At 42.5% G+C, this 12,261-nt stretch overlaps 1 protein-coding gene across 1 annotated transcript; it reads right to left on the bottom strand.

Moving 5' to 3' along the window:
- Window positions 1-4,006: 4,006 nt before the first annotated feature.
- On the bottom strand, window positions 4,007-4,850 carry LOC123041583 (uncharacterized). Its single transcript, XM_044464178.1, has one exon. It carries the CDS (start codon window positions 4,743-4,745, stop codon window positions 4,257-4,259), a length of 489 nt encoding a protein of 162 aa, XP_044320113.1. The 5' UTR covers window positions 4,746-4,850; the 3' UTR covers window positions 4,007-4,256.
- Window positions 4,851-12,261: the final 7,411 nt, after the last annotated feature.

Here is a 12,261-nt window from a genome sequence, read left to right as displayed (position 1 = left end):
ACATCATCCCGCAACTAACTCATTAGTTGCAATGCTTGCAAGGCTTAAGTGATGTGTATTACCGAGAGGGTCCAGAGATACCTATCCGACAATCGGAGTGACAAATCCTAATCTCGAAATACGCCAACCCAACATGTACCCTTGGAGACACCTGTAGAGCACCTTTATAATCACCCAGTTACGTTGTGATGTTTGGTAGCACACAAAGTGTTCCTCCGGTAAACGGGAGTTGCATAATCTCATAGTCATAGGAACATGTATAAGTCATGAAGAAAGCAATAGCAACATACTAAACGATCAAGTGCTAAGCTAACGGAATGGGTCAAGTCAATCACATCATTCTCCTAATGATGTGATCCCGTTAATCAAATGACAACTCTTTGTCCATGGCTAGGAAACATAACCATCTTTGATTAATGAGCTAGTTAAGTAGAGGCATACTAGTGACACTCTGTTTGTCTATGTATTCACACATGTATTATGTTTCTGGTTAATACAATTCTAGCATGAATATTAAACATTTATCATGATATAAGGAAATAAATAATAACTTTATTATTGCCTCTAGGGCATATTTCCTTCACCCACGGCACTCCGCACTTGCCCCTTGGCTTCGCCGCTAAGCCAAGTCCGAGCGCGCCTTGGGCCCAGGGGCTACTGTCGGCGTTCTGGGAACGGGGGTCACCAGACTTGCCTGCGTGCGGCCCGCGGCGTGGCTCCACCAGCGGTCCAGTGTGGCCCGTCTTCATCAACCAAACACTCAAGACCCTCACGAGGGGCCAAGCCTCGCGGGGCGGACGATGCAAGGCCTCCTCAGGAGCGGCCTCATCAGGCAGGCTCGCGAGGGAGGCGGAGAGATCAAGGCAAAGGGGTACCTCGCGAGGTTCCCATGATGCAAGCCATGACGACCAAGGCCAGGCGGGCGCCAGCGCGCGTAGTGTACTAGTTTCCCCTTTGGTGCTAAGGGGTAAGGGCAGGCGCGGAGTACCAAGGCATCAGGCAAAGGTTTCCATATCGGTGCAGCAAGACCAGGACTAGCAGGACGGCACGACGGAGGTCATCCTGGAGCCCAAGACGGCGTCATCACCGGAGCCTTTGGCACGCAATGACCACCTTTAGTCAGGATAGCATGTACTAGTTGTCCCCTTTCAAAATGGCCGTTATGGGATCCCTTCCCGCTCAATATTTGGGAAGAGTACCAGGGCCTCTATAAATAGGCTCTATAAATAGGACTAGCCACCACCATAGAGAGAAACGGATCCATTCGGACCAGAACCACTCACCAAGCACAAGAACACCTCGCCTCGGGAGGCTGTTCTTCCCCTTGTACTGTTTATCATCAGTCCGAGAGGCAATCCACCACACCACACACTGGAGTAGGGTATTGCACCATAATGGTGGCCTGAACCAGTATAAACCTCGTGTCTCTTGTGTTGTGATCTCGTTTAGTTAAGCCTAGGGATCGCGACTAGGCATAGAGAGTGAGATTCGATAGCGGGAAATCTTCGTGGGCACCCCAGTGTTCGAACCTTAAGGGTTTTGCCGGAACCCAATATCTGATAATGTCGAGCTCCTCTGTCCTCCGCTCAGAGCCCTCCTATTCGTCCCTCTCGACGCTCTTCCCCTTGATCTCCTTGCCCACGTCCTACTACACCAGAGTCGTTTCCGGCATCGCTCATCTCGGCCTACTCTCTGTCGTCCTCCTACTGCAATGACGCGCACACTGCAATTTGCCGCGCCGCCAACGGGGTCGATCATCTTGGCCTCCTCTCTCTCGCCCTACTACACTGGAGTCGTTTCCAGTGTCGATCATCTCGGCCTCCTCTCTCGTCCACTGCACTGATGATACCATGGCGCGAGCACTGCATTCTCCTCCTCTGTCGACTGTCTTTGCGTGAGCAGCAACTAGTTCGCCGACGGTGTCGCTCGCCGTGCTGCCGCGGGGTCGCTCATCCACGACTCCATGCTCGTCATGTCGGACACGGCGCCACGGTCACTATCCACCGCAGTCGCCATTGTCCGGCGCACACTGCACTTCTTCTCCCCCTCCCTCTGCTAGCTCTTAACCCTGTGTGCTAAGTGCAAGTGCTAGCTCTTAATCATACCTCATGCGGGCAACCAAAAACAGTGTTCATGTGCTGCTTGGGCCAATGCAGACAACAAAACAAAGTGCACTTGCATATTACCTAATGCAGGACCCTAGATGCAGGCAACCAAACAACTTGCAGATGTCGCATATGAGGCTGTTTTTTCAGAGCAAGACTAGGTTGAGATGTGTATGCAACGCAGCTACTATTCACTACTGCAACCAAACACGCCCAAGTGTTAAAGAACATACAGGTTTGGACCAAGAATGTCTCACGGCTTCAGATTCAAGGCGGCAGCTGGAAGGTGGAAGCACACATGGACACTTGTTTACATCTGAAACTCTGAACTTTCTCCGACGTTGATATGATACTGCCTTGGTTCCTCGGGAGTCAGGGGTAGAAATCTACATATGCTACAGGTATAGATTACGCATACATACTCAAATGAACAAGGCCCTCCTCAATACGGTTGACATGGTGCAGTCGATGGTTAACAAAGCTTGGCATGATTTGCTACAGTCCATGGTTAACAAAGCTTGGCACGAGGGCCTTCTTGAGCTACCAATTCCTCAGCCTGAATCGGAAGATCTCTCGGTCATATAGTATGCTGACGACACCATCTTGATCCTCCCTGCTGATCATGTGATAATCACGACGATCAAAGGCTTGCTAGACCCCTATGCTAAGGCCACTGGACTAAAGATTAATTACACCAAGCCACAAATGATGCCTATTAATGTGTCAGATCAGAGGATTTCAGAGCTGGCTGCGGCCCTGGGCTGTGAGGTGGGAATCATGCCCTTCACTCACGGTGAGAGATTTGATGCCTCTTGTGGACAACATTGAACGTAGGCTCTCTGGGACGGTCCTCTGGATGTCATATGGTGGCAGAATTAAGCACATCAACTCAGCACTCTCCTCTGTGCTCTCGTTTGCGATGTGTGTTCTTAAGCTACCGGATAAACTTCGATCTTTTTGGTCGTGCTATAGATGGAATTGTCTCTGGAGGAAGGTGATGGATAGAGGCGCGCGCACTAACTCTTTGGCAGCTTGGCACTTGGTTTGCCGACCAGAAAAGAAAGCTGGCCTTGGAGTGTCTGATCTTAACATTCAAAACTAGGCCCTTCTCTTGAAATATGTCCACAAGTTCATACATAAGGCGGATGTGCCGTGGGTTATGCTTGTCTGGCATAAATACGACGACGACGCGCCACCCATGCAAAACCCAGGTGTGGTTTCTTCTGATGGCGCGACATCTTCTCCTCGATGGACGTTTACGGAGGAATTACCACCTGCGTGCCTGGGTCCTTCTCTGGAAATATCTGTGGGACACCCATGGACTAATGCAAGACTCATATCGTTGTCTCTTTTGGTTTGCCAGAGAAGAAGACATTTCTTTGGCCCTGTTCATGGTTAACCCTGAACCTGATCAGAATTTCAATTGCCACTGTCTATTCAAGCTAGACAAAAACTGGAGGCGGTGACCGAAAAGCTAAGCAATATCTCTCTTTATCCTCTAAGGGCTGATGAATGGATTCTCTGTTGGGGGGGATGTCAATTTCAAGCCAAACAAATTCTACAATTTTTTCTTCAGAAATCTAAACCCTCCGACACACGTCTCTGCCATCTGGAAATCCAAGTGTGTGATGAAGCGCAAGAACACAAGGAATCTTCTCTGCAGGAGGCACTTCAGCATTGGTGATGATCACTCATGCTTGCTACGCTCCAACTAACCTGTTGAAACTAACACTCACTTATTCTTCGAATGTGAGTTCAGTGCTTCATGCTGGGGGATCTTGAATATTCATGGGGACACCTCCAGAGGTATACACTGCAGGAGTGATGGCTATGGCGACTAGAAGGCTGGCATCAGGCCATGTTCAAAGAAGTTGCGATCCTGGCGGCCTGGAACATATGGAAGCAGAGAAACAGACGTCACTTTGATAGGGTGGCACTCACTTCAGACCTGGAGATTCTGAAGTTCAGGGCTAAACCTGAAAACCAAACCCTACTTGAAACCTTGATCGCCTCCCTTCAAGCCTAGGCTCTCCTGTTGTTGCTAATCACTCTTTGTATTTATACTGGCAATACTACGCAAGAAACATCTCTTCAGATTACATCGGAGTAGTACAAGCAGTTTATTGTGCAGATTTACAACTTAACAGAGGTCTAGCCCAAGCTGAGGTAAACAGCGGCGGCGACGCCGGCGGTGTAAAGAGCGACCAACTTCCCAGCTGCCCCGGCGCCTGCGCGGGACACGATGGCCACCCCGAGGATCCCGGCCGCGCCGGCCGGGGCACGGACGAGCGCCGCCTCGGCCGCGCCGGCGAGCACGGCCTCCCTGAACAGCTCGGCCGCGAACTCCCCGAACTGATCCCGCGAGAGCTCGCCGGCGCCTTCCAAGCCAGAGGCGCGCAGCGCAGAGTCTACGCGCACGCGCGCCGGCGGCGAGGGCACCCAGCGGCGGACGATAGGGAGGGAGCCCCGGAGGGCCGAGTGGAGGTGCGCGGACGCGTCCGCGAGCTGGTAGGGGCGGACGCCGGAGAAGGCGTGCTGGGCATCGGCGAGGCAGCGGTCGAAGGCGGCCTCGCAGGCGGCGGCGAACGCCGGCGCCCGCCGGAGCGCCGCGTCCACGCGCTTCGAGGGGCTCAGGCCCATCTTTGGTGGATTGGATTTGGTTGACGTGACGAGATTATGGGCTTCGCAGCGATTACTTCGGAGATTTTGCAGCGCTTGCTAGGTCAGTGTATGTAAAGGCCTACTAGCCCATAACGTTGTAATTGTCAAATTCCTTTTACATCGACCGCGCGCAGGGCCAAACCTTATTCGGCGCCTTCTGCGCCCCTTACTTCGTTTTCCACAAACAGGCGCACGCCCCTCCCCCCCTTCCACTCTGGGCCGGCCCATTTATCCCGTTTTCCTGTTTTAAAGGGCAAAAAAACTCGAGACCTCCTATGTGCCGCTTACTGCGGCAAAATGCTGCAGGTTCGCACAGGAGACGGGTCACCTGGGCCGGCCCATTCGCTGCCCTTGCGGAATGAAAAATAGCAAAAAAGAGATGCACAACGTAGGATTCAAACTCACGACCTTCTATAGATGCCCGCGATGCGCAAGCCACTGCGACACGCGCGCTAATATGTAAGAATTGCAGCGCGAAACTTAAAGAACTATAGGCAGCCGTGAAAATAAAACAAGTTCACCAAATTCCATAGAAATGAAATTTGTTGGCAACAAATCGAACTCTTCTCCTCACGCCAAGGAAGCTAGTCCATAGCCACTGTGGTAATTCCCATACATTTTTTAATTTATAACAAAATTTAAACATGTGAAGATTTTTTAAATTTCCCATATTTTTCTAAAAAGTGTGAAAAATTTCCTGAAAAAAGGAATTTTTGGTGTGGGAACATAATTTAAAAAGTTGAACATTTTTTGAATTACCAAACATTTTTTTCAATGAGCGAACAAATTTTGAAATTTATGAACAAAATTTGAAAAACAGGAGCATTTTCAATAAAAATGAATAAATTTTGTAAAACTGAGAACAAAAATTAACATTCCGAACAAATTTTGAACTCTAAACTTTTGAAAACACGAACAACAAGAACAAAATTCGAAAAAATGAAAACAAAAAATAACATTGTGAACAAATTTTCAGAACAAAAATAATATTCTGAACAATTTTTAAAACACGGACGACAATGAGAACAAAAATTAACATTCCGAACAAATTTTTGAACTAAACACTTTTGAAAACACGAAAAACATGAACAAAATATGAAGAAAAAAATGAGAACAAAAAGAAACATTCCGAACAAATTTTCAGAACAAAAGTAAGATTCCAAACAATTTTTGAAAAAAGAAATAAAATTTGCGACTTCGAACATATTTTGAAATCTCTGAAGAAATTTTGAAAACGCAAACAATTATTGAGATTCTCATCTTTTTCGAATTTTGTGCATTTGAAACAAAATTTGAACAAAGGAAACATTTTCATATGTTTGTAACAAAAATTTGAAAATTCTGGACACTTTTCGAAAAAGGAAAATAAACTTGAAAAATAGAAAGAGACAAATAAAAAGAAACAGAAACAGAAAAAACGAAAAAGAAAAAATAATAGAAAGCCGGAAAAACAAGAAAAGAATCAAAACAACAGCAGAAAACTGGAACCGTTTGGACAGACTGTGTGTATTTGGAAGTGGGCCGGCCATGTTTTGTCGCTGGCTTGGCTGCTCTGTGCGATCGCCCGACACTTTGCTGCAGCGAGAGTCCAATAGGGTTTTCCAAAAAAACTCTGCGCGGGTGAGATTCGAACCGCAACGTCCTCATTTGAAGTTAGCTTCGATAACCAACAGGACAACCAACCCCATATTGCTCAAAATTAGAAATTGTTTGATTTAGAAAAATCAGAAAGTAGACAAACGTCGATGGAAATTAAAAATCTTCATGAATTTTTTAAATGTACACGAATTTAATTTGACCACAAACTTGTAAAAAGTTCTAACATTTGAAATGTCTTGTTTTCTAAACGTATATTTCAGAAAATGATCATCAATTTAAATTTTTGACAATTTTAATCACATTCATTTTTTCAAAATATTCTGAAATTTAGAAGTGCTCATATTAAAAACACATTTTAAATTTAATAATATTTGTGTATTTAGAAAATGCTCTTAAATTTCGAGAAATATTACTGAATTAAATTTTTTTCATGAATTTCGAATGGTAAAAGAGAAAATGAAATTGAAAGAAAAAGACAAAAGAAGAAAATAAAACCATAAGAGAACATTGGAAACAGGTGGAAAGAAAAACAGGAAAGGACGACCAAAAACTACTGCCATAGTTTTTAGACAAACTCCAAAGCTTTATATTAACTCGTCATAGTATTTACATGGACGAAAGAAATTCCTTCCGGTTGACCCAGACGAACATCGGCCAACCGATAGGGATAAAGCTTTTTAATTTCCATAGACATTTGTCTACTTCCTGGGATTTAAAATGACCACAAATTTGTGAGCCTCAATGTTTGAGCTCCTAAATTCATGACTAATATTACAATACTGAAAAGCAGACTTATGTTCTATGATTTCATGTATGATTGCGCCATACACTGCAGGGCTTTTGTCTCCAAAGTCCTCCATCACCACTTTACAATTTGAAGCTACTTGAATTCTCATCTCATAAAGATCATCCGCTAGGGTTAGGGCCTCCCTGATCGCCATACATTTAAGTGTCGCCGGATCTAAAACACGTTGATAAACAATGGCCGATGCACCAAGGAATAGCCCTATTTGGTCTCGGTAAATCGCATCTACTGCTCCATAATGTCCTCCTCTCCCAACCACAACGTCGACATTGATTTTGATGAACCTGCTGGAGGTGCGATCTAATGCGTTGGGTGCACAACAAAAGATCTTGTCGGGTTGGGTGACTGAGTCTGAATGGTATTCATTTCTCCCTGGTAAGACTACACAAAGGCTTTGATGAATCTGCTCGTAATAGTGGACCCTTGTAATTATTTGGCCAAGTCGCTAGCGCTTTATGCATTTGCTCGACATTTTGCACAATATATGTGAAATCACTAGTTTATGCGTTTGAAAGTAGGATTAATTTTGAAGCTCATTATCTAGCTAATATCTCTCTCTCTCTCTCTCTGTGTGTGTGGGGGGGGGGGGGGATGTATCTGATGCACATGCTTGTGGTGCTACCAGTGCCCCGGATGCCATAGAATGTTTAAAAAATCAGGAAAAAATTCTAGCACAATGATACAACATTAATATATGTTGTCACAGAATTTTGTATCAGAGTTTGAAACATTTCTTGAGAAACGAAAATGAAAAATTTGGCATCCCTGTGATAATGGGCCAAATCTAAAGCCCACATACTTTTTAGTGTTGAATTTGTCATTTTTTGTTTTTTGAGCTATGTTTCGAAATTTTGAAGTGAATTTTTTTGACAACCTACAATAGTGTTGTGTGAATGTACTAATCATTTTAAGAATGTTTTAAACATTTTAAAATGTGGGAGGTGAGCTCAGTGCACCGATAACACCATAAACACCGGTGCACCAGATATTCTCCTGGCTACAGGCGCTATGTTTGGCCTGGCATTCCAAATGACATTGTAATGATCTCTATACATGTCGCATTGGAATAAAGTGGAGTGATGTTTACCAAGAAAACTAGTTAAGGGTTACCCCTTGCAAATGTCGCTCTCATCTTCTCAGGCGCAGACAAGTAACGTATTACATGTGCGCCACTTGTCTCAATCTAGGAGTTTTCATTTTTGCTGAAGATTCATTTATTCAATACATTTTATCTCTTTGAAATTTTTGCGTTGAGATCTTTAAAACTAGAACCCATGTTAATACGTTTCGACAAACTCTTTTTACAGAAAAAAGAAAACACAAATACAAAAAAGTTGAAAAAGCAGGCAACTAAAAAACAAATGAAAAAAACCGGAAGAAAAAACCCGGAGCAGAAAGCACGGGTTTTCCCCAGCTTTTCCCCTTTTCAAGAAGCATAATTGTGCTTCTCGCGAAAGCAAATCTGTGCTTCTGTGCTTCTCACGAAAGCAAATTTGTGCCTCTACAAGGAAAAAAATATGTGTTTCTTGTGGAAGCATGGTTTTTTCTATGAAAAAAATCCATGATTTTTTCCTAAAAAACATAGGGAAAAGCGGGAAAAAAAATAAAAAATCCAGAAAAACCTAAAAAACCCCATCTTAAACATTAAAAGGCACACAAAAAGAAAATTACAGAGGGACCACCCCACATGCAACATGTGGCGGCTGCTAGATGCACCACATGGCGTGCTTCTAGGGCACCAAAAGTGACCCCTGGAGGTCCGCCGCAAAGGGTAACCTACAGTTAGTTTCTCTCCAATAAATGTCAAATAAAAAATGCCGCAAGAGCTATATCTCGCTTATAATGAGGGTAATTCTGTCTGCCCTGATCTTTTTCGAGTGCCTGTGCAACACTAAGCCGACCATTTTTATCTTTGTCGTGTTTTATTGGTTTTATTTTTTAACACACATCTACTTTTTTTTAGAACACAACATACATTTTTAGTGTACATGTAAAACATTTATTCGATACATGGTGAATATTTTGTAAATACATGACAAACGTTTTTATTTTAATACATGTTTAAAACACTCTTTTAAATACATAGTAAACATTTTTTGAATAAACAAGTCCTCATTTTTCGTATACATCATGTACATTTCTAAATACATTTTTTAAATATATAATTTACATTTCTACAAACATATTGATGCCTATTTCCTTTCTCATACACATCATATATTTTTATATACATGTAAAAAATAATATACATTTAACCTATTTGAAATACATGGTTAACATTTTCCAATGCGTGATTAACATTCTTTGAATATATAATTTTGATGTCTGCTTGTTTCCATAAACCTTGTACATTTTATACACGTTTATCATTTTGTAAATACTTGATTAACATTTGTTCATATGCATGATTTGATGTCTATTGTTTTTCATACACGTTGTACATTTTTCATATACACTAGAAATATTTTCATACACGTTTAATATTTTTAAATGCATGATTAAAAAAATTCAAACACATGTTTTTGAAATGTTAAATATAATTTTCGAATACGTCTTGAAAACTTTTTTTCAAATGCTATCAAATGTTTTCAAAAGTTGCACCAACTGTATTTTAACAGTGCACAAACATTGTTTCAAACTTAAGTTTTTTTTGAAGTATATGTATTTTAGATTTTATTAAAAATATAACAAAAAGTTAAGAAAATAAAAAAATGAAACTGATGACCGAACTAAGGAAGCAAATGAACAGAAAACAAAACAAATAAACAGTACCACCGGGTTGGCCCATTACTACGTTGCTTCATGCGAGCCAATGCTCTGTCTCTCTCTAACACAGGTGATAATAGCATCAGACTGCCAAGAGGTTGTTACAAATATAAAGAACAATGCAGGAGGTCTGTATGGTGATACGTCCAGTGGCGGAGACAGGGGGACCAGCAGGGGCCCTGGCCCCCCCTAACATCTCATATTTGCTGCTAATCATCTAATGAACAGTGCACAATTAGTGTGTATTTTGCTGCTAAAAACCTACTTTCTAGTGATTTGGCCCTCCCAGCCAGTTATAACAGCCCTCGGCCCCCCTAATAATATTTTTCTGGCTCCGCCACTGGATACGTCTGCAACGTATCTGTAATTTTTAATTGTTCCATGATATTATATTATCTGTTTAGGATGTTTTATATGCATTAATATGTTGTTTTATATTATTTTTGGGACTAACTTATTAACCTAGAGCCCAGTGCCAGTTTCTGTTTTTTCCTTGTTTTTGAGTTTTACAGAAAAGGAATATCAAACGGAGTCCAAACGGAATAAAACTTTCGCGATGATTTTTCTTAGACTAGAAGACATCCACGGAACTTGGGGGGAAGTCAGAAGAGCCCTGAGGGCTCCACAAACTCTCAGGGCGTGCCCCCTGGCATCTGGGCCCATCGGGGGTCCACCGACCTCCTTCTCAGCTCTATAAATTCCCAAATATTCCCAAACAACCAGAAGCGTCCGCCAAAATACTTTTCCGCCGCCGTAAACTTTTATACCCGTGAGATCCCATCTTGGGGCCTTTTCCAGTATCCTACCGGAGGGGGATTCGATCATAGAGGGCTTCTACATCAACTCTATTGCCCTTCCGATGAAGCGTGAGTAGTTTACCTCAGACCTACGAGTCCATAGCTAGTAGCTAGATGGCTTCTTATCTCTCTTTGATCTTCAATAAAAAGTTCCCCTCGATGTTCTTGGAGATCTATCCGATGTAATATTCTTTTGCAGTGTGTTTGTCGAGATCCGATGAATTGTGGATTTATGATCAGATTACCTATGAATATTATTTGAATCTTCTTTGAATTCTTATATGCATGATTTGATATCTTTGTATTTCTCTTTGAATTATTGGCTTTGTTTGGCCAACTAGATTGGTTTTTTTTGCAACAGGAGAGGTGCTTAGTTTTGGGTTCAATATTACGGTGTCTTCACCCAGTGACATAGTAGGGGTAGCGAGGCACGTATTGTATTGTTTCCATCAAGGGTAAAAATATGGGGTTTTCATCATATTGCTTGAGTTTATCCTCTACATCATGTCATCCTACTTAAAGCATTACTCCATTCTCTTGAACTTAATACTCTAGATGCAAGAAGGAGTCGGTCGATGTGTGGAGTGATAACAGTAGATGTAGAATCGTTTCGGTCTACTTGAACGGACGTGATGCCTATATTCATGACCATTGCCTTGGATATCATCGTAACTTTGCGCTTTTCTATAAATTGCTCGACAGTAATTTATTCACCCATCGTATGTTTTATTTCAAGAGAGAAGCCTCTAGTGAAACCTATGGCCCCCGGGTCTATTTTTCATCATATATTTTCAGATCTATAAACCAAAAAACATAAAAACACCTTGCTGCAATTTATTTGCTTTTACTTTAATTAACGTTTTAGAAATCTTTTATACCTATCTCTATCAGATCTCACTATTGCAATTGACCGTGAAGGGATTGACAACCTCTTTATCGCGTTGGGTGCAAGTGTTTAATTGTTTGTGCAAGTGCATAGATTGGCGACTTGCTTGTATCTCCTACTGGATTGATACCTTGGTTCTCTAATTTAGGGAAATACTTATCTCTACTTTGTTGCATCACTCTTTCCTCTTCAAGGGAAAAACCAACACAAGCTCAAGTAGTAGCAGGAAGAATTTCTGGCGCCATTGCCAGGGAGATCTACATCAAGCCTACCATGTACCCACCATAAACTCTCATCTCTTGCATTACATTATTCGTCATTTGCCTCCCGTTTTCCTCTCCCCCACTTCTAAAATAATTTTCAGAAAAACACAAAAAGATTTGCCTTTTTATTCGCCCTTCTCCCGTTCACCTTTTCTTTTGCTTTTTGGTTGTTTGTGTGCTAGATTGCTTGCTTTGTCACTATGACTCAAGAGAATACCAAGTTGTGTGACTTTCCTAACACTAATAATAATGATTTTATTAGCACTCCGATTGCTCCCGCCACTAGTGTGGAATCTTGTGAAATTAATGTTGCATTGTTGAATATTGTTATGAAAAAACAATTTTCTGGCCTTCCTAGTGAAGATGCCGCATCCCATCT

The sequence above is a fragment of the Triticum aestivum genome, chromosome 2B (assembly GCF_018294505.1).
Source record: "Triticum aestivum cultivar Chinese Spring chromosome 2B, IWGSC CS RefSeq v2.1, whole genome shotgun sequence".
NCBI classification, from domain to species: domain Eukaryota; kingdom Viridiplantae; phylum Streptophyta; class Magnoliopsida; order Poales; family Poaceae; genus Triticum; species Triticum aestivum.
This window is presented reverse-complemented; position numbering and strand designations above follow the sequence as displayed.